The 24,427-nt window shown below is 28.3% G+C and overlaps 2 protein-coding genes across 2 annotated transcripts; one reads left to right on the top strand and one right to left on the bottom strand.

The window, feature by feature from the left end:
* The first annotated feature begins 1,282 nt into the window (after positions 1–1,282).
* On the top strand, positions 1,283–17,912 carry LOC100158933 (golgin subfamily A member 4). The gene is made up of 13 exons (XM_001942848.5): positions 1,283–1,714; positions 2,430–2,712; positions 6,718–6,770; positions 7,010–9,592; positions 9,656–9,997; positions 10,083–10,385; positions 10,491–10,657; positions 11,592–11,793; positions 11,874–11,954; positions 12,590–12,650; positions 13,951–14,840; positions 16,334–16,402; positions 16,878–17,912. Exons 3-13 carry the CDS (start codon positions 6,729–6,731, stop codon positions 16,965–16,967), a joined length of 4,830 nt encoding a protein of 1,609 aa, XP_001942883.2. The 5' UTR covers positions 1,283–1,714; positions 2,430–2,712; positions 6,718–6,728; the 3' UTR covers positions 16,968–17,912.
* A 2,817-nt stretch (positions 17,913–20,729) lies between these two features.
* On the bottom strand, positions 20,730–22,859 carry LOC100162344 (exosome complex component RRP43-like). The gene is given in 6 exon segments (NM_001293359.1): positions 20,730–20,894; positions 21,686–21,907; positions 21,968–22,262; positions 22,343–22,480; positions 22,554–22,587; positions 22,726–22,859. Coding segments are annotated over 6 exon segments (804 nt in total). The 5' UTR covers positions 22,743–22,859; the 3' UTR covers positions 20,730–20,796.
* Positions 22,860–24,427: the final 1,568 nt, after the last annotated feature.

Consider the following 24,427-nt stretch of genomic DNA (forward strand, 5'->3'; position numbering starts at 1 on the left):
AACAAATGCGGGTGTGGCGTCCTCCTAAGCACACATCATCACATTTTTACTAGCAGTACCTACTACCTATACAGTATTTATCTTACCACTTACTTTTTGTTACCAAGAAAAAACTCAGATAGTCGTGTATTGATTTAGAAGATTAAAGAAACAGACCATTAAAATAATTTTAGTTATTTATTTATTGCTGTAGATAAAATATAGGTAACCTTATATTAGTTTTTCTTATTTCCCAAGTAAAACTGTTTTTCATATAATTGCGCAATAACGCAACAACTACCTAGGATGGGTACTGGCGTGAGAGGTAAGAGACCGAAAGTCCGAAACCACTTGTTGTAAATTGTATTATATTATTCAGTGGCTTTAGCCTGTAGCTGACTCGCACTTACTATTGTATCTTAAAATTTCATTAAAATTGCCTATTTCAAACCCCTTAAAATCAGTTGTATGATTTATTAATGTCTACACTCGTGTTATCTAGACTCTAACCGGTGGCATCCTATATTCTATATATACGTAAATTATATTATGAATTATAATATACCTACTTAAATATATTGTTTAATTAGTTTAACTTATACGGTTGAATAACTTAACTTTCCTCAGTTTATTTTAAATTTTTAAAATAATCCATCAAGTTAAACATTTTTGAAATTTTTCGTTTTTATGATTTTATAGGTGGGTACGTAAATATTAATACCTACTAAAATCAAATGCCACTGAATAAACGGCTGACGGAGTAGTCGAGTGGATAAGAATATAAATGTATATCATAGATCATAATATACTAGTTTAGTAGTTTGTTCTAAGATTCTAAGATGCATCGTTATGACATTTATATATTTTATGAGTTAATAGTATAAAGAATAATATAAACTATAAAATTGGTTATTTAAACTTATTATTGGCTATTCTGTATTCACACGAAGAAGTGTTGTAGCAGTCCCGGAATGCCAGTCCGTGGTTAATATGTCTATCACAGAATAGATGAAATAATTTCATCTATTCTGTGGGTCTATCGTCTATGAAGCCAACACACTATATTTTGAATTTTGAAATCCATTACAGCTCGTTTGTTTGCACCACGGTTTAAGATACACTATATACATATGTCATATATCTTAAACCGTGGTTTGCACTCGACAGTGCCACAGTGGTACCACAGAACGCAATACGTGTAGTCACGTGATATTGGTCACATGACGTTATTCTGTGGTGTGAGTGGCTGTGGTTGTCTCGGACGGTCGGACCTCGGTTGTCCCACTCCGTTATATCTCGTTCTGTGGTTATATCCACGATTAAAGATAGTATCTATACTATCTATAGCCGTGGTTATATCATAGAACAACATTGAAGCGAAACTGGTTATATGTTTATTTTATCATGGTGGCCACAACAACTGACGAGTGCACGCGCAGCTCCTTGGAGTTTGGACCGGCACGGTCACTCACGGACTTACCGGCTACCTCGTTCTGCGTCGTCTCAGGACTCGAACAGGCTGCCTCTCACTCCGGCCTCACTACATTTTGTATTTTTGTAGTTTTGTTTACATATCTTGATTGTTGATGCCTATAAGCCTATTGATATTTACCATTTGGTAAAGATAATTGCCTACGAAATCCGAGCGCCGGCCGCTGCGACCGATCGCCAGTCGCCACACGACTATTAAGTAGTGAGTACGGGATTGCTGGTGCTGACTACAACTGCCTACAGGGTACAGTACTAAATAATCATCAGTAGGGCTCGGAAGTTATAGGATCTAAAAAGGAAAATATGTACAAAACAACTGTAAAATATGCATGGACAATTTTCAAACATGCAAAATAATTTGATAAATACTTGTCAATATTTTAAATTATTCAAAATTCCACAAAAAAAAACAGTATATTGTCATTAATTTACACTAAAAGAAACTTAAATATTGAAAAATAAATTTACAATACTTAAAATATGGCGGAAACCTGTATGGTATTTTGACATTTTATTGAACTGAAAATTGTAGTTAAAAAAATATAATACATCAGTATATTGTGCATCGCACTGTTATTGTTAAATTAATAGTAGACTTCGACGAAATAAATAATAATTAATACATACCTACATTCAATAATACTGAGTTATATTATTATTATTAGAATACAAAACTTAGAAATAAAAAGATCAATTTTTTAAAAAGAATTATTAAATATGACATAATATTATTATACATTGTATAATATGCGTATGGAAATCAAGAAATATGCACTTTTTTCTTAAAATGAGATTTTCAGTTTTTTAAACACCATTGTATATACCTAGCTTGGATGTTAATGTTGGTCTGCTATAAATCCAGAGCATAAAGAATAATATGCAACTCCTACAACTTCTGATCCCTAATCATTAGTCAATCAGTGCACCGTGTAAATACTATTTCTTTGTGTCTATTTCAGTATCTAGGACTGAAGGCTGAGGAGTATTGAACATTGCTCAACTTATGCCACAAAGCATAACGCATTAACACCCATAAGGATAAGAACCTAATGTTTACATTCTATAATTCATAGACGAGTACATAGCATTAAGTCTTTTTACTCGTCCCTCTCTCTAGTTTGTGGTCCCATTACCTGTCGGATAAATTTGAGTACCTACCTATAACAATAATTTTGTTACATCAACTTCCCAGTTATCTCCATAAACAACGCTGTTAAGTACATTACACACTGAAATACAACGGTAAGTGAATATTATTATATTGAATTTGTTTCAAGTCGGTTATACAAATTGGTGGGTCCCCGATTCAATGTTGAATCTTGGAAATATAGACGTGAGCTTAAACACGTCATTGGCAGGGTGGAGAATTGACCTTAATTATTTATGCCACCAGTAAATCGTATCCACATTGAAAACTGTAACATTATGTTTCAATAAGCTTGTATATAATACAAAATATTACCCAATAAAATAGTTTTATTACCAATTTAAAAAAAATAAAAACAATATTTCAAGCTTTGAAACTGTGAATTCTTGGAATATTCTTGACATCTCCACACATATCTGTCCAAACAATTTACTTCTATTAGATAGTTATTAAAAATAAAAAAAATTAATAATCATGTATCAATATTATTACATAGGTAACTATAAATATATTAATGAATAAAATACAATACCTGTTGTACATTTTGGTATTTTATTACTTATTATTTTAACCAATTTCTTCCAAACCCAAAAGTATGAGTAAGTTCTGAATTCACCAAAAACTTATTTTTGTTATTACATAGCGAATAAAAAATAAAAATAAATATTGAGTTACCTTAATATGCAAATGTTTTAAATAACTTTTTAATTCTATTTTACATAGTTTATTAACAATAACATAAAAAGTAAGTACGATCGGTAAATTCTGATTCCACCAAAATGTTGAGCATATAAATAGTGGCATTTCCAAAAAAAAAATTCCAAAAATATAAACGTGTTTTTTTAGGAGGGTCACTACTCACTTAATTTTATTTTTCTAGTTTCTGTAGAACTATAATACTTATTACCTGTTAGTTCACGACATAATTGTTCATGAAACAAATTTTGACACTTGTCCCTAGTGTCGTCCCCCCTGGCTACAGCACTGTCACCATAATATTATAACTAGGTATGTTAGATAACTGCAGTGGCAAAAATATAATCATTCATGTGATTTATTATAAAAATAGACCATAAAAATTAACCTTTCGATTTAATTTTTACTATATAAATAGTTTATAATTGCTAATATTTTGCATCTTATACAATCAAATATTATAAATTGTTTATGCTTTCTAATTATATAAATAATATATTAAAAAATTGACCAGTTCATACTATTATGGTCCAGAGCATCTAAACAATTCTTATTTCCAGATCGTACACTCTGCCAGCTGCACAAACCATACAAATGATTTTTAAAAACTTTATTGTATCTGTTTTTAGACCTGTTTGAACACTTGTCTTCTGCTTAAAATGTCTGTGGCTGTTGCTTCAGTTCCATGACTGTACTTAAGGATGCTATTAAGGATAACTATTTTGACGATATTATATAATATAACTACAATGATTTTAGATTCTGAGTGGAGCGATGAATGTATTGATTTTAAAATTTTTTTTTGTGTCTGTCATCACCTTTTAGGACAGTAAAAATACTTAAATTTTCTTCAACAGTATCTTTTCTGATGGGAAAGTGAATCTAGTTGGTACTTTGGGGGGTCAAAAGTAAAAATTTCCCAGTATTCAAAAGCGCCGTGAAAAACAAAAGAAAAATTAAGGAAAAACAGGAATTTTTACGCAAAATCTGTTTTCCAGGAAATCGATTTTTGCTTTTGATGCAACTTTTAAACAAAAATTACCGTAGGTACATGAAATTTTTACTGAATGTTTAAATTAGCATTTTCTATACACCATGCCTTTATGCCAATATGACTTATTTTGAGTTGTTTAGGGACATTTTCAGTTTCCAATTTTTTTCGTTTTTTATTCTATAAATATCAATAAAATTTTATTTGTTGGGTACAAAAGCTTGAAAATATAATTTAGAAGGCTCCTAATATATTGTTTCAAAGATATAGGAAAAATATTTAAAATCCAGTCACAATTTTTTTTTTTTATAAGCATTTAAAGTTTAAATATTGACAAAATACGTAAAAATTACAAACATTTCCTAATTATTTTGAGTGAGAAATTTATAAAAAATTTTAAAAAATATTTTAAAATGTTATGCAAGATTCCTCATAAATTTGTTTTCCTTTATCAAAAAAAAAATGTCTACAAGAAAGTCAAATTAAATTTTTATGAGCGTTTGAAATTCATATTTTTACAACATTTGGTATTCACTCGATTTCTCATTTATCAATTTCTTTTTTTTGTTGTAATTAAAATATGAATGACTGTAGATAATTGAAAATTTCACTGAATGTTTATATTTTCATTTTCTATATACGATAAAATGTTGAAAATAATTTGACTCTTTTTGAGCTGTTTACGGACATTTTCAGTTTTCAATATTTTTAGTTTTTTTTTCTATAAATATGAATACAATTTTATTTGATGGGTTAAAAAGTCTGAAAATTTAATGCCTTGGCTCCTGATATATTTTTACAACAGTAGTTGAAAAATATTAAAAATACATCGGCAAAATTTTTTTTTATAAGCATTTAAAGTTTGAATTTTGACAAAATTTATGAAATTTAAAATTTAATAATTTTTTGTGGCTAAAAATTTATAAAATATTCAACTTTTATAGCTAAGGATTGAAAAATTTAAAACAAGGTTCCACGTAAATAGGTTATATATAAATTACTTTGTTCACAATAATATCATCAAATATATTTAGTAATATACGCTGTCTGACCGTCCTCGCTCAGAATCGTTATTCTTATACAATGATATTATATCATTGAATTCTAATTTAACACCATCCATAATAGAGACCCACTTGTAACTAGTGCTGGACATTGGCTTGCCTAATCCGGATCACGTATTGAAATACAGAATGCGGATTGGCGGATGCGATCTGTAAATCCGGATTCAATCCGTTTTTCAGATTAACGAATTCAATCCGTTCCCCGGATTTACGGATTGAATACGTAAATTCGAGTAACGGGTTTAATTTATAAAACTGAATTAATAATTTAAAAATCATGTTTATGAACAATCAACAAAGTACAGACATCATGATATGTATGATAATATAGTACCTACTTTAGCCACCCAGATAATAAACATATAGTTGGACTGAACCCTTAATTTGTTTGTTATATTAATTATTAATTCTAATTTAATAATAATTATTGTATCAATCTATATTCTTTTTTTTTTATTTCTATGTAAATTTATTATTTATCACACGTATATTCATATTATATCATTATATTTTCCAAAAAGGTGTTTAATACTTTAATGTTGATTTATAATAAAATAAATAAATTACTACCCCCCTACAATGATGAAAATATAACTAGTAAAAAACAAATTTTTATTTTTAGTTCAGAATGCGGATTGAATTACCTATTTCGGATTCATATCAAAATTCGGATTGATAATTTTTAATCCGGATGAACAGATTAATAACGGTTGTTTCAATCCGGATTAGATATCCATCACTACTTGTAACCTAATGTACAGCAGAGCGACACTCACTTGCCCACCTTTTTTTACTGTCGTATGTACAATTAAAAATAAATTGACATTATTTTTTAAACCCGTATTTCTATGTAAAAATACTAGAATTATATTTGCATTGTATAGTCCACTAAATAAATCGAAAAAACCGATAATAAGAAAGTAGATACTTCAAAAATGTAATACTAACTAATGAATGGACTAATCATAGATGCACAGTTATGTTTGATGATGTAATTGTCAATTGGTAATGCTAGTAGTGCACACAGGATTTTACAATGTATCATCCAGATTACTATGAGTTTTGTCAGATATTGTGTTTAAAGTTAGAAATAAGTTTCATGACACTATAAAAAAAAAGTAACAAAAGTTGAAATAGATTATTTGGTAATTGAAAATTACAATATAAATACATTAATTTATTTATTGATATGAAAAAAAAAAAAATGTTTAGTAAAGCCCATGCGTATAATTAAACTAATGATAATAATAAATATCATAGTATTTAATATGATTTTTATTTTTTGATACTATCGAAATATAAATAAAACTATTTTATAGGTATTTTATAATATTTACTTAATGTTATAGCTATTACCATCATGGAGGATAACGAAGCTGATAAACAAATAAGGCTTGCGAGAGTAAGTTATTATTTTTACATAATAATTTAATTTAAATTTATTTATTTTATCATAACAGGCTAGCCCAATTTCCAGTAAATTAATAATAATGATAAGTTATAGAGACATACTAGAAATTCGCTAGACTCAACTGGTGCGAAAAATAATGCACTGGGATGTTTGGACCATATCATTAACCTAACCGGTTTAATCTAGCGAATTTCTAATTAGTATCAAATTATGACATTTTTTATTTTTAGATATTGTTGAATCTTGGTCATTCATATCTGCATACTGTTGATATAGAAAGTTCAGAAGAAGAAAGTGGAGAAAGTGAATCTGAGCAAACCGAAAGTGAAGAAACTGAAGGTGAGGAAAAAGAAGTGCAAACTAAATTTAAAGCAAGTAAACAACAAAACATAGAGGAAGAGGAAGACCAATTTGATAAACAACATCATGATAAAGTAATTAAACAACAGGAATTGAAGAAAAAAACCAATCTAGAAGATATACCACAACAATTCTATAGGGATATACAACAAAAATCTTACAATAATTTACCTGTTGAAGCTGACACAGAAAAACATGAGATTGAAAAAGAAGTTGCAAATAAATCCCATGATAAAAAGCATGAGGTAAATATAGACTTACCAAAAGAATTCAATAACACAATACAACAAAAGTTAGAATGTGGAGTAGAATTAATTGGTGAAGTGCAAAACGAGTTTAGTAAAAAACAGGAAAAGCTCCACACTGATGACCAACCAAAAAATGATAAAGATAAGGATAATGAATGTAACAAAGAACTAATTGAAGATTCTGAAAATGAAATACAAATTCAGTTACTGATTGAAGCCCCACCAATGCCTGGTGTAGATGTGAAATTATACTTAGAAGTGCAAGTTGATTCAGGGTGTCAACTTGATATAAAAAAGGAAGAAGTGCTTGGAGAAAAACAAAAAAATGTTGATAAAGAACATCAAAAAGCAGTTGACAAAAATATAGAGCACACGGATCACAAAGATAGGCAAGCGGTAAATAAAAATGTACAGACTAAATTTGATGAAGTAAACATATCACAAGACATTGAAGAAGATATTCAAGATAAAATAAACAAAGAATCAAAGCAAAATTTGGAAGAAGAAAACAACCAACCAGAATCAAATGAAAATTTGGAAGAACAATATGATAATGAAGTACAACATGATGTTAAAGAATTACAGCAAGAAGATTATGAAGAAACTATGGATACAAATCATAAAAGAATACTACAAGAAATTGAATCACTTATATATGATTTTCAAAATAGAAAAAATGAAGAAGAAGAATGTGACGAATTAACAGCAATAAGAATTGCAAAAATTACAAAGGAAATCGAAGAATTAGAGATAGATATGGAACAAAAGCGTGATGAAGAATTAGAAAGAGAATATAATGATGAATTTAAGTGTTTGTTTTCATCATTAATTAAAGAAAAATTCTTAGAAAAACTACTTCTCTCATTTAATGAAGATGCTGCACCATATTATAAAAGAATTGAAAATTTGCTTAGCAATTATATTCCAACTAAATTAGATACAATTAATGATAAAATATTGATTGATCCTGTTCATTCTAAACCTCACAAAGATCTTAAAGAAAGGTCTGATGTAAGCAATGGTGCATTTGAAGAGATACAAGAAGAATCTGATAAAAGAAGAGAAGGAGTAGAAAAAAGATCTAATGATGAAATCTACTATTTTGAAGAAGTACCAGAAGAATCTAATATTGAAATGGGAGAATTGGAGGACGAAGAAGTACAAGCCGTGTCTGACATAGAAAATGAAGATGAAACTCTAGAAGAGTCTGATGTAGATGTTGAAGGGGTATCAAATCCTGATGATGAAGTAACTGGAGGCTTAGATTGGAACTTACAAATAGAATCTGAAATAAATGAAGACAAATCTGATGGACAGTCATTAGAAGAAAGTGATGAAGAACTGGAAGAATTAAACGATGATGTAAACATTGTAACCGAAATAGTTTATGATTATGAAGTCGAAGAAGAAGCAGAATCTAGTTCAATAGAAGAACTTAGTACAATTGAAGAATCTGCTTCTACAGATGATGAATTTAATTCTACAGAAATAGAACAGCGCAATGAAGAAATACAACAGAAGATTGATAAAGAAGGACAAGTAAAATGTATTGGTAGTATACATGAATTACAAGGAGATGTAAAAGAAAAAAGTGATAATGATAAACCTCAGAAATTTGAAGACTTACAACTACAAATGGAAATAGAAAATATACAAGATTTAGATGAAATACCATTAAAACTGAAAATTCAACAAGAAGAATTAGAAGAAAAATTACATCAACAAATGAAAACATTTCAAGAAGAGTTTTATAAAAATTCAAAACTAGAGTATGATAAAGAACAACAGTTAAAAGGTAATACATTAATTGACCCTATTTATGATAGAGAACAAAAATTGTTTTATAAAATAAAAGGCGATTTTCTAAAAACAACAGACAAATATAAAGATTTAGCACAACAAAAAATGATAGAAGCATTACAACAAAAAGTTGATGAAAAACAGTTACTAGAAATGAAAGAATTTCCAGAAGAGTTTGTTGAACCAAATATAGAAATAGAAGATCTAAATAAGGAAGTTCTGCAATTACAACGTGAATGTGCTGAATTAGAGCCAGAATTTAGCTATAATATACCATTAGTTGTTGATGATAAACCAAGCAATGATAAGACTAAAAAAGTCAAGTATAATTTATATGACAAATTATTTGAAATACACAAAAAAAAATTATGTTTTTTTGCTGATTCTAAAGAGTGGCCCGAAAAAGTATGTAAAAATAAAATAACACAATAATGTTTCCTTGTTACATTCATGTTTAATTTGTTTCAGTATTTATACCCATCATGTTTGCTGGATGAATTATTTGATGATCCTTCAGAGGTTAATCCTAATGTTTTTGTGATCACACTGTACTCTGTTGATATTGGTTATTCAATTAAAATAACCATGAATAAGAATGAACCACCAGTTGAAACTTTTTATAGCTACGCTGATGATTCAATTTTAGATTTTGTGGAAAGAGAACAACTTCCACCATGTTTATTAGATTTGTTTGATAAAGCTCGACCAAGGTTATTTTATAATGGACGTGTTATAGCAGAAATTCATAATAAATATCATGGTGAAGACTTAACCAGAGTATATCGAATTTTATTGCATCCCCATAATTTGGTAAGTTGGTAATTTAAATGTTTAACAAAAAATATGTATTTAATGTTCGTTTCTTCATATTTTATTTTTATATACATTCTTTCAGTCCATTCAGAGTGATGTGGATCGAATAATTGCTAAATGTAGTCCTGCCTACTGTTCATATGAACAAAGACTAAAGATTGAGAGTCAATTGATATTACGAAATTTTCCCGTCATGTGCATCGATTCGTCGCCTATTGCTGGTTTAACTGTTCACTTACAAAATCAATTGTTAAGTCGTCGAACCATATCACTAAACCCACTAAAAGTAAAAAATAATGATTCTTCCAATCTTGAAATGAATTTGTCCAAAAAATTACAAGAAGACAGATTAAATGAATCACAAAATGAATCTTCAGAATTGATGGTTTGTTAAAAATAACTTTATTGTTTTAATGACATTCACATACTTAGTTTAATTTAAATTAAATTAATATTATTGTTTTTGAATCTCATGTATTTTTATGTTTAGAAAGATACTGCAAGTGACAATACGATTCATCATCTTTTATGGAAGTTTGAATTCCGTATTCATACATTTAAAATTATCAAATTATATGTGTTTGTCATAACTGAAACTCTAGAGTATTCTATGTTATTGTGTATGAATTCAATTGTCCCTCGTTCTAAGAAGATGAGGTATGAAATTTATAATAGATAATTTAAATTGTAGGATTTTAGTTTCTTGATTTTTAATTAAGTAAGTATGGTAATTGAAATGAAAAAAGACTGAATTTTGAAAACTTCAAGAATCTATGTTGAATAGGAAAAAAATAAAAATGTAACTCAGTAATAATGAGTAGGTGGGTAATTTAGCTGGCTTTAATATAAAATGAGAGAGACTTGATATCACATCCAATCGGTATAACCACTTGAAACCATAAAAACGTAGGCATGAACAGTCCCTATATTTCTATTTTTTAACTTTTATCCTAATCTATGATGGCTAGAAAGTTGGTTAATAACTCATTAAAAAGGGATTATCAAGTAGATACTAAATGTGGAATTAAAATTTTTTTTAAAAATTATTTAATTTTTCACAGAAAAAAAAAGTTATTTTTTGCTAGATTTTCATTTAGTGAGGTAGATTTCTGAAACTGGAGAACGGATTTTGTTATTAGGAGTCTTGTTAGATTCACATTGGCTAGGAGAAGTGGAGTGAAGATTTTCAGAACTTGATCTCCAATTGTTAATTCACTACAAAGCTATAAAGCTGTAAACATCCAAAAACGCCCTATAAAATTTGTTTTTATTTTTTTTAATATTCTGTAGTGAATTAACTATTAATGATAAAGTTCAAAAAATCTTCACTGCACTTCTCCTAACCAATGTGAATCTAACAAGACCCCAAACAACGAAACCCGCTCTCCGGTTTGGAGATCTATCTCTCTAAATGAAAATAAAAATGATTTTTTGTGGGGCTGTTCACACCGACATTTTTCTGGATTCAAATTGTTATACCGCTTGGATGTGATATCAGTTAATAAATTTCTAAAAATTAAAAATGAAGAAAGTTTACATGCCGATCCCTGACTTGGGAAGCATTTTTTTTTTAACATTTGTGTTGTTATAGGTTTAAAATAAATCTTGAAACAAATAAACTAAAAGCCTACATTGATGTGATATTAGAATTTCTTAAAAAAAACATTAATCCTGATACATTAGTGGTTCGAAGATATAAAAGTGATGATAAATCAGTACCTCAGTCTACTACGTGTGTTCCATCATTGTTGAATGACAATGTTTATGAACCTAGTTCAACAGATATTTGTAAGGTATGTATTGCATAACAAAAATCGTGAAAATTTTCTATTTTAATGTTAACTTTAAAACAATTAATTTGTTTGAATTTTAGTTTCTAGATGAGTTGTTAGAATTTATACCTCAAATTGAACCTGAAGAGACTGATGAAACAAAAAGATGTTTATATTATGGGGTAAGTGAAAAGGTTAAATTAAAATAAATATACACATATAATATTTAAGCAGTGACGCCGAATGAAATTAAAACTGTCAGTTAAAATAGTTTAATTAACCCACTATACCTCCCAATTTACCGCCCATTCAAATGACTGTAAAACGGGCTTAACTAATTATATATAAATAATGTAATGAAATTTCTATGTTTAATACAATTATAACAGAAAGACTTAGAAGTATACTTTATTATTTTACCTTCCCCTCAATTTTAAAGGCAGTTCAATTGAAGTACGCCTGATGTACGTGCTGGGCACCACTGCTTTGAAGTAATGCTAGTGAAGTATTTTATTTATCAAATACATTCTTGTAAGTTAATTTAACTTAACATAATTTAACTTTTAAAAAAACTGAAGAGAAAACATAATATTCTTACCTTTAAATTTGATAATAATTTATAATATTATCTTGAGACTTTCAATTTTATGAATATGATGGCTTTGTATCAAAGGTCAAAGTTTTTTATAAAAAAAAGTTGTCACAAAAAACAAAGTGTCCCAACTATGCTGTTATTTTAGTTTTAATTTTGAAATTACTGTTTTGTACTATACTCGATGATTGTTATTATTCAAATAAAAATATAAATTTTTTATAGGTGAAATCAAAGAAGAAAGACATTAATTCTGGTAGTACTAAAAGGTTACCAAAGAATCAAGGTAAGTAATTTATTTATTTAGGGTAATCATAACTACCACCAATTTTTGTTCAAAATATCAAGTTTTGAGAATATTAAATTAAATTTATGTTGTTTGGCTTTAATTCTGAAAAAAAGATTTGAATTTAGCATATACATATGAAAATTGGAAATTATTTAATCGTATTTAATTTTGAACCGTAATGGAAAACTTGAATTATGGATTTTATCAAATCATAATATTGTAGTTAAATTAAAAATGAATAGTGGAAAGTGTTCCGTACAATAAAGAGACATATTTCTGCTGAATTAAAATATGAAATCATTAACAAAATTTCATTTTGTCAAAATAATGAGTCGGTTTCCATAAAATTTTTGTGAATTTTAAAATTGTTATGGAGTTATTGATATGTGCATAAGTGTACGTAAGTGGCTTTCATGAGTATACTTTGAACCCAACTCAGTGACTGACTGTGCACTCACACTAATAATTATTTACAACTAACATATAGATCCCGGATGGCGATAACAAGATTACAAATTACTTATTGTTGCCCCTTAAGAGGACGTTATACCCGTATGTGTTATCTTCATCTTACAAGTACGTAACATAGCAAATTGTACGCTCAGCAGAACACGTGTAGGTCCGTTTATTTAAAATTAGAGTGAATTGACATCTTATAAAATCTAAAGGTAAGATTATTATCTAGGCAACCTCATAGGATCTTTATTATATTTTAATTTTAAAGTGAATTATGAGTATTTTAAAATTGTAAATTGTTTGTACATTTTAAAATATAATAAAAAGCCAATGAGGTTGCTTAGATAATAATATTACCTTTAAATTTTATAAGAGGTCAATTCACTCCAATTTTCAAATTAACGGACCTACATGTGTTCTGTTGAACATAAAATTTGCTATGTTACCCACTTGTAAGATATAGACAACACAAGCGGGTATCACATCCTCTTAAATATAAGCCATAGCGAGGACCCTTAAAATATTAAATCAAACATTTATGAGTGAAATTTAAATCAGGTATATGCCTTTAATAAACATGTGGAACTAATAGTTTCTTCTTTCTTCTTTGTTGTTTTTATTTTTTTTTAAACGTTTAATATATTAATAATAAAAATACTTATAGGTTTTCTAAGTACTATTGTACGTATCAATAATAAATTAAGATATTCTAATGCTCAATAAAAATCAGATATGCAATACAATTTATATAAGAATTACTTAACTAGAAAATGAAAGAAAAACATTTTCTACTAATTCTAAGCTATTACTATAAGAAAAATAATCATATTTAATTTTACAGAAAACTCTAAGGATCAAAAAAGGAAGAAACGAGTACAAAGTTATGAATTAAAAAAGTTAATTCCTCGTCAAGTTGAACCATTGTCAACAAACAAAATATCTGTTGATTCAAAATCATTAAAAAGTTCAACAATACCAAAAGTTGTTTCATTAGGTCTTAAGTCATTACCAACAAAAAGTCTAAACCCTGTTAAACCATTACTAACTGGATCAAAATCAAATGCTTTACTCGATGACAGAACCATTAATGTAGTTCATAAAGAATTAGACTCAAATTCAGCTAAAGATATATCTTTAGTATCGAGCCCCATGACCATATTACCAACAGTATCAAGTCATATTACTGTAGTGTCATTAGAACAGAGTTTTACAGATGCAGCACTACCGCCAAAATCAAACACTGCAACTATAATATCATTAGCACCTAGATATAATAAAACAATATTTTCATCTGCTGCTTGTAATACTGATTATCGGCTAGCATCTAAAAATTTAGAAAGATTTGAAGATCATAGTGAGACCAAAGATATTAAATCTAAACCAGTTATTCAATCAAAAACAGATCATACTAAATGTATGGGAAAAAATAATTTTTCACTGAAAACATCTTTTGATAATATAAACAGTCGACCGCCTTTACATAACTTTGTAAGAAGACCAAGTTCATGTGATGATGAAATGGAGAAAAATATAAAAGTTTTAAAACATGTACATCGTAATGGAATCTGTCTAAAAGGTCCAGAATACATTATTAAAAAAGAGGGATTGACTGTAGCAGGCAGGATAATAGATGGAAGATTTTCAGATGAACGTAATCCTACACATTATCAAGAGACTAAACAACTCAATAATGATTTAACTACAAATATAGATAGTTTGTCTAATTTACAGGTATGATGAATGTGATTAGTAAAATTTACTAATATTCTATAAATATATTGTAATACAACAGTGGCATGATTTTTGAGTACTAGGTAGTGTATTACAGTACATCAGTACTACTTATACAAAATAAAAATTAATTAAATCTTTTTAATCATAATAATTTACAGAAGGTATACATCTAATTTAGGACCAACTCAAACTTTTGGTTTTTTTTTTGTGGAAACCTTTTAATATGTATCTTATGTATCTAAACATTTAAAAACAATGGTACAAAAATTAATTGCCGGATATCATTAGTTTTTATGTCAGCCTTACAAAGTTCATGATTTGCAGTGTTTTACGTACACGTACAACTCTTATAGTTAACTGCGCCAATAGGTAGCAAATACAATTTTTTTTTTTTTTTTTGGAACCTAGGTAAATCAACGTTTTTAAAATTATGGTGCAAAAATAATTCTAACACCACCCATAGAGGTTTTACATAACAAGTCGAGGAATGTTTTTGATTTTAATTTCAATTAGTTATAACTTTAAAATAAGTCTGACCGCCAAATTCAGATCTCCCGATCATTTTTAGCATACTTGACAACATAGGTATTTTAAAACAATAAACAATTGATAAACAATTTTTTTCAGTAAAACAGAAAAGTTCCAAACGCTATACGTTTACAAATGGTTGCCATGTGTTTTGAAGCTATTATAATAATAATTATTGGTTGCCATTGGTTTAAATGGCTGTTATGGTAACCGTTATATTATAAAATAAAACATATCATTCATATAATCATATAGAGTTAGCATACAAAGGCAACAAAGTGCTTGGGATCAGCTAGTAATTATATAACATCAAAGTTATTATTAATGGGAACTCCAGGATTTTTAAGAAAATACTCAAGAGGTCAATAATGCCATGCCTTAAAATTTTAAAGAGATTAAAAATATATATATATTAGTAAAAATCATAGCCAATTGTGACTTGCCAGTTGAGTTTTCTGTAAACCAAACTTTGTTTAAAAATTTTAAATCCTAATTGTAATACAATAATAAATTGTTGTTTAAATCAATAATGTTATTTTAATATGGGCATACATGTTATAAGGCCAATATGACCAAACTAAACTTGGTGCTCATTTTTGACTTATACCTTTAACATTTTATCCATCCTTAATTTTTTGATTGAGTATTATAAATTTAACAATGTACCACATATATGCATTTGAATATTTTTATAGGCGTGTAATAATTGGTTTACATTTCAATTAACTTGTTTTACATATTGTAGGTAGTGTAAAGCATTTGTCAAGTTACCTACTTACCTATGAATTTTAATAGTGAAATCTCTATACATTTTTGTTTATAATATAATCAGGTGAAAAATCAATATAGTGAGTTTTCAGTGCATAATTAAGTATGTAGTATTAGCACTATTAGGTTTTCTGACTTCTAAATATGACAATTTAACATATCTTTGTAAACTTGTAATTTGTATTTGTTTCTAGGTTACATCACCTAATCCTGTTATTACATTGGTTCCATCATCTTTAAACAAGTTCAATAATCAAGATCAGGTAAAAATGCCTTTCTATTGTTTTTTTTTTTAAAAAATTAAACTGGTATATCAGTGTTAAGGTAGGTTTAAACGGGGCGTGAAAAATGATCGTGATACCCCGAATCGTATTTCACGACTGATTCGTGACCAATATCACGATCGTGGCTAACGGCTCGTGTAAACTTGGCTTTAATGTGTTATAAATGATTACCTATACACTCCATCAGTGGCGTACTGAACAGCTATTTTTTGATGCAATTGCCTCAGGGAAAATATGGTTGGGTGGGTGGGTTACTAGGTGTGCAACTGGGCACTAATTTGATCGTACATTTTAAATATCATAAATTTATACGATTTGTTAAAGTATCAATTAAGTACGAAAAACCTGATGGTGGTAGAGTGGGTGGTCAAATTGTATAGTTTGCCTCAGGTCTGCTTGTCAGTTCGGCACGCCACTGATATATTTGATAATTAATTAATTTCTTATTATATAGATGAATGATATTTCATTTCAAGAAATTAATTATACTTCATCCTCAAGTACTGAAAATATCAAATCTGTTAAACGAAAACGATCCTCATAAATATATGTTTAATTTATTTTTACAACTTTATATTTTATTTCTCATCTTTTCAATACAATAAATAACTTAATAATATTCTTATTAGTTGTGCAATTTAATGTATAATTTATCAATTAATTTTGTTTAAAATTTACTTTATTGTTGCGAATACTTTTTCTTTATGATTAAAAAAAAAATAGTCATGGCTGGTAATTGATGTGGCCATATCTGGTAATAATTAATGTTTCAATATTTATTAAACTTGGTACATACCATTAAAAGATTTTTTTTATATAATAAACAATTTAGTTTTAGACAATTTGACATACATTTGTATAAATTAGTTTATGACAAACATATTTTTTTTTATGTAGTTACAAGTAGCCTTTTATTATGAATTAAGATAATGTAAGCATTTTTAGTTAATTTCAATATGAATTAAGTTAATTGGGAATGTGACAGTCTTGTTAAGTATTCGAATACTTGTATTTATTACTAATTTGGTATTTTAAATACATTTTCTTTGTATTTTATTTTAGAATACCAAACACTTTCTTTTTACCATTCTTTATCAAATAATACAATGGTATTTATTAATTATTAATTATGTATTAATATACTACAAATAAGTACCTACTTGTACGTATTTCAAATTTAAATGGCACCAAGTATATAAATACGTATTCTGAATACATTAGAAAAGTATTCTCAACAAGACTGGAATATGAATATTTAAATCGGAGCCATGTCAAACAATTTAGTGCCCCAGGGCAAAAATGGTTTACGGATCCACAGGTAACATATTAAGTACACATAAAGGCGCTCCCTTACTTTTACAAAACAACTGCACCCGGGAGCAATTGCCCCATTTGCTCCTCTCAACTTGGTTCTGATTTAAATATTTCCTGTATTAGTTTAAGTTAGAAAAATATGACAACTTCAAATTAAATTAATTTGTTTTTATAAGGTGTGTTTACTAATATCCATGCCTAACCTATACAATATTGAATTGAGTGTAGTGTATCATATATATATTAAAATTTGTGTATTAGTTAACAAAAATAAAATTATGATCTTGTTTTAATAATTTATTATCTTGTATAGTACAGCGTATTTATATGAACATATACTTACTATATAAAGATAAGGAACTATGTCCATAGGCGCAATTCCAACTTTTGACTTGGGGGGGGAGAGGGGGCTGAATATACTAAAGGCAAGCAGACCATTTCAATATAGCATTTTAAAATTGTATGTCCTATGTTTTTTAGGGGGGCTACGGCTAAGTTTGGGGGTACTTCTCCGCTCATCTAAACTTTAAATATTTATAACTTATAAACTACTTTACCCAAATTCGATCTTCATGTATCAAAATACTAAGCAAAATATTCTGCTTTGTAATTTAAAATTAAAACCCAATGTTGTCATTTAAAAAAGTAAAAAACTTAAAAAATTATAAGGATAAAAAATATTTAAAAATATAATTTTTTAAGAAAAACATTGTTTTATAAGCGACTTGAAACTATGTAAAAAAAGTTTTCAAAAAAATTTACATTGAAATAATGAGTGTTCAATGATAAAAGAATCACCCGGTATATAGATCATTATTATAAAATTTAATGAATTTCTCAGTTAGTAATTGAAAAAAGTCATTACATGGCTATAATATTTGGTACGTATCTACCTAAGTGTCTTAAAGTAGAAGAACCAAATATCATAGTATATGAAATATTGTATTGAATAAATAGGCATAGGTACTAGGTATGCTGCAATATTTCACGGGGCACCCAAAATGTTGTATCATTGTGGCCCTCAGAGTTCAATAGGAAGGACTGGGCCCCTCCCCCTAACCCAACAAAAAAGCGTGTCGTCCTTTGTTGTCACACAAAGTGCGAGGCCTTTCACACCCCCATTGTTTATATCTTCTGATCTTTGGAATGAATTACATCAATAATGACCCAGGAATAAGTAGGTATATAAGATGTATACGGTCAATTTTTATGTCAATATCCTGAATATTTCTTACCAAAGAAGTCAACCTACCTAGTCAAAATGTACAATAATTTAGTATGCTTATTCTTTTATTTTCTGATTGGAATAGTTTTGCACAATTTTTTTTTGTTTTCTTTATAGGTACCTACCCTAGTTATAGTACCTATGTAAAATGTAATGTTAAAATTTTTTTTTTTTGAAATGTCAATAACATATAACCATTTCAAGCCTAAGACCAGGGGGGAAATATCAAATAGGCACAATTAGGGGGAAATGTGCCTATTTGTATTATCAAATTAGGTTCATAAATCAGTGTACCCCATATACATACTATACCCTATATATTTTTACGAAAACCCAATTGCTTATATATACCATAAAAATTGATTGGTCACACGTACACTAGATGTTAATCTCATAGTGTTATTGCCAACTGCAGATTAACTACACAATATTATTATTACAGTACATATTATATATCATACACTATAACTACTGGTTACAGATTATAATACCTATTAATAAGTAGCCAGTAAGTAAAAAGTAGAAATTAGTATTTTTTTTTTTTTATTATTGGTTTTAATGGTTGCCATTTATAAATTGGTCAACAGATGTGGTAAAACTGTAAAAACATGCATACAATATTGTCGTGTTCATGACTTCGAATAAAGAAATTATATCTCTAAAAAAAATTAGTTTATTTATAAAATGACTAGCTGATCCTGTTCACTTTGTTGCCCGTTAAATGTACCAACTCTATATCTCTATATGACTCAAACTTTGTTCAATTCGTTATTATAATAAAAATTCTGATTCACAGCAGTATATTATTAGGTAGGCCATGTACTCACGGACCCCGTGCTGTGAATAATACATAATCCTAACTTAACTGTACTAAAATCCGATTTGTTGCATGCTCGTACCTGACCTGCCAGATTAACCAATAGCAACCAATAATTAATAAATACTATTTCTATTAATTGGTTGTAGCGTGATGTTATATAGCCTATAACTTTCCTCGATGAATGGAATATCCAACAAAAAAATAATTTTTCAATTTAAACCAATAGTTTCTGAGATTAGCGCATTCAAACAAACAAACTCTACAGCTTTATATATTAGTATAGATTCTTCTAGGTTTGTTGTTTGTACCTTCAAAAACTACTCAATCAATATTTACAAAAATTTCAGATTATATTTTTTAGAGTTATCTGAAAATTTTAGAGAGTAGCTTGAACCACGTTCAAGAATATAGCAAGAAGCAAGAGCTATAATACCTGAATGTACTGTCTAATATTTTAAACAGGTTTTTATTTTGTACTGGGGACATTTTTATTTTTAAGCTTTTATGAAATATTATTAAAAAAAACAACAACATAGATATGCAGTTAAGTGAAAATGTATTTTAAAATATGAATATTTAGGAAAATAAATTTGAAAATATACGAAAATATAAAAACTAAAATTTTATTTTTGAATTCGTTAGGTTGTGATTTAAATTTCAAGCTGATCCAGTAACTTTTTGATATACTCAGTAAAAACATGCAAATGCAGGAAATTCCTGGCCCTATCACTTTTAGGTATTATCACTTTTGACTCCTACTGACCAATTAACATCCATAACATTAAGTATCAAAACAATAACTCAAATATACACCAGTTAATCCTGATTGTTGAAACTTAGCAGCCAGTTTCAAATACAAATTATTATTATTATGATTTAGTTACTTCTGGTTTTATAAAACGAGTTAAAAAAAAAAAAAAAAAATGTTAGTAATAACAACATAATAATTACCACAAATATGCATTGCATATTACATATTTATTTTTCAAGAACAAAAATATTAAACAAATTATTTTATTGTGCAGCTTTTATTAATTGACAAATTGTTTTTGCTCTATTATTAGCATGTTTAATACAATTTTGAATTTGGCTATCTTTTATGAATTCTCCTCCTAAAAATAAAAACAAAAAATACAATTATGTTTTGTGCTTTTAATCAACATGTTTTAAATTATGTAAATGAGATTATTTATGAACTAGCAGTATGCGCCATCCATATTATATACATATATCAATTAGTATTTTTCAATTAATATCAAGTTAAATATCTTAAGTAAGTAGGATATGATTCAATCAATATTTAGCTTTATATTTGGCATCAAAAGAAAATTCAACTAAACAGTAATCAAAATGCATGGTAGTTATGCAATATTTTTGTTTTATACATAAAAACTGTCAACTAATAAAATGATAATCAAATAAAATTCAACAGTTATTTATTCAACTTTTAAATTAACTGATACCAAAAACAAATGGTACAAATATTGTTAAATTTAATGAACCATTAGTTCACTATTGGTTCATTGAATGGGTGCTTTTAAGTGATAATTAATGCAATCCAGCAAAAATGTGAAACTGTACTGGACTCAAGCTGCTGTGAATAGTAAGCACTATCAGAAATTAAATAAATAATACTGTATATTATGTAATCTAAAGAACTAGTATTTCAGTACCACGAGAGATTTAATCTTGAATTCATGTCATTCATAGATGCACAATAGTTGCATATTTATACTGCGAAGAGTATATGTATATTAAAACAGAAAAATTATACTACCCATGAGCTCTGTATTCTCATTAGTATGTAGGTAAATTATGCCAAAGATATTATTTTTATAATTATATTTTTTAATAATATTTGAAGACTATAAGGTTTAAATTAACTATAAAATGTGTGACTCACCAGGTTTGTGTAATGAAAATATTAAGGAACCATTGGTCACAACTGTCAGTTTACTAACACATAATTGCTCTTCTTCTTCAGTTGGATCAGCTAAAATATATTTTTCATTAAATACCCCAAAGGTTGACGATACTGGTAAACTGTTAACTTTTAACGGAATGTAATTTTCAATGACAGTTGTTTCTTCAGTTTCTTTGTCATATTTTACTTCTGGTATCTTAACTACAATACAATTATTTAATTAATTAAAAAATATTAACATTAAAATACCTTTAAATTTACCTGTTTGTAATGCTGATAACAATGCTATTAAACATGCATCTAAGACAGATCCGTCATAGTTCAAACAATATATATCACACGACAAGATCCACACTAATTTATCTACAGAAATACACAATTGTTGTAGATCTAGTATTTTGCAATTATTACACACTTCATTAAGGAAGCTGGTCATTTGCATTGCTTCATCACATGGGATTCCTGGTCGAATTTTTTTAGAGCATAGGCTAGGTAGTTCAATATTTACTAAAAGATATCCAATATCTGGAGCTTCAGCTTTAGGAACACCTAATTCCTAAAAAATCAAAGATACCTTACTAAAATAAAAATATTTTATATTTTAAAATTCAATTAAAATCAAATAATCTATGTTACTGCTTTAATGCCACAAACAACAGCTGTATTCCCAATTTTTACTACTGCCGATCCATCTGCTGTGTGTATTGTGTTCAAATTTAGTGACGCATCTCGAAAGTTCATTAATTCTCTACCATCATTCCTTTTATTAAGTGCCTAAAGTAATGTCGCAATTGTATTCAATACAAGTATAAAAACAATCAATTTTACAGAACGAAAATATACTTACAAGATATTCTTTGGTGTATGTGTCTTGTATATTTCTGAAAAATAAAATAAAAACATATAAACTTGAGAGTACCTGCATTCAAATATTATATCTATAAAATGAGACATTCAGATTTCAGACATGAGCACCTTTGTGATAAATCATTTAAATACCAATGCAATATCTTACTCACTTCTTGATCGAGTTCATCTCTAAAAAAAGTCTTCGTCTTCGACTGATTGACGGAATTTGAATGCGGGAAAATACAAATTTCAAATTTCAAAAATACACGTCCCACGATCGACAACGGCATATCCGTCCTCCAATGATTGTTACTTATCACAGCGTCCGAACGCCGAGCACGAGGTCGAGCACTGATAAAAATATATAAGGTGCTGCAATCTAGCAGCTGACATCCCTGTTTATGTAGGTTATTATTTGTAAATTAATTCATAAGACATACCTATAAAAAAAAAAACATAAACATTTTTCTTTCTATACCTAAGATTTGAAAATGTAATACAAGATTCCTCGTGAGTTTTTTTACCTTTTTAAAAAAAAGTTAACCAGAAAGACAAATTAATTTTTTACGGGCGTCATTATGGAGGGCTGCATTTGTTATGTACCATGGAGCACCGGTGATAACTGATAAGTCTTAGGCTAATTGACTGGAAGGCCTGAATAGGGCGAATGTTTGCGGGTTTAGCTGGGACCCAAATTTGAATGCCGTATGACCATGCTGGCCTGATGATTACTTTGTATAGGAGTAGCTTGTTTTTGAGACTCAAGTTTGATTTTAGTAGGGGTCTAAGTAGATGGAGGCGAGATAGTCGAGTTGTGAGTTTATATTTTTTAGAGTTACACCGAAAACCAAAACCAAAGGTGTTGCTTAAAAATATCCGTTTATCCTTAATTTTTTTTTCGGTTTTTTCCCTGTGCTTTTGAAAACTACTATAAGAAATCGCGCTGCTCGGAATCTAAAAACAAAAATAACACACATGATTGTAAAATCAATACATTCATCGGTCCTCTTAAAATCCAAAATAAGTTAATATCTTGATGAATGTTCGGTTGGCAGCACAGGCATTTAATTTTGAACAATTGATCGTGATGTTTTAAAAACACGGCCACGAGCGCTCGAATTGCATAGTGATTAGTGGCTATATATAAAGTGTGTAATGTGTATTTCACTTTAGCAAGTGTTGCTAATGCATTTATGCATTAAGTTATTTAAGATATATAATAACGGAGAATTTGACGATTCAGAAGCCACATCAGAGTTTATTATAATATTATATAGCTTAATAAATAATGCATTTGATATTTTGGATTCTGAGCGGAGCGAGGAAGCTAGTGGTCTCACAATGGTCTTTATTTTTTATTTTATTTATTTTTTTTATTCTGTATTTCTGTACACAAAATGTCTACTAGAAGGAGTGCTTCGATTTCAACATATAGTACCTTATCTTTTAGCTAATTGGATCAAGATGGTACTTTAAAATGGTTTTTTTTCGATTTTCTCAATTTTAATTTAATGCCACAGGAAAAACTACCGACAAATTACGAAAACCGGCTATAAGTGGGATTTTAATTTCTAACGCTTTGTTTATCACCAGAGCAACGAATAAAAAATTATAATAATATTATAATATTAATTCAACTAACAGTAGGCTATATTAAATAATAACAATATAAAAAAAGGTGGGTAAGTGGATTTCGCTCTGCTGTACAGTAGGTTACAAGTGGGTCACTGTATAATGGATGGTATTAAATTTGAATTCAATGATATAATATCATTGTATAAGAAGAGCGATTCTGAGTGGAGACGGTATGTCAGTCTAGGTATAAGACATAATATTATATTATAGTCTATAGTATTTAAAAAAATTGACCTA

This window comes from Acyrthosiphon pisum, chromosome A1 (assembly GCF_005508785.2).
Source record: "Acyrthosiphon pisum isolate AL4f chromosome A1, pea_aphid_22Mar2018_4r6ur, whole genome shotgun sequence".
NCBI classification, from domain to species: Eukaryota; Metazoa; Arthropoda; class Insecta; order Hemiptera; family Aphididae; genus Acyrthosiphon; species Acyrthosiphon pisum.

Excerpts from the sequence above, each read along its gene's own strand:
- LOC100158933 (XM_001942848.5), top strand. The coding sequence starts at position 6,729 with ATGGAGGATAACGAAGCTGATAAACAAATAAGGCTTGCGAGA. Across the intron at positions 10,658-11,591 it reads CCTCGTTCTAAGAAGATGAG|GTTTAAAATAAATCTTGAAA; the intron begins GTATGAAATTTA and ends GTGTTGTTATAG. Across the intron at positions 12,651-13,950 it reads AAGGTTACCAAAGAATCAAG|AAAACTCTAAGGATCAAAAA; the intron begins GTAAGTAATTTA and ends TTAATTTTACAG.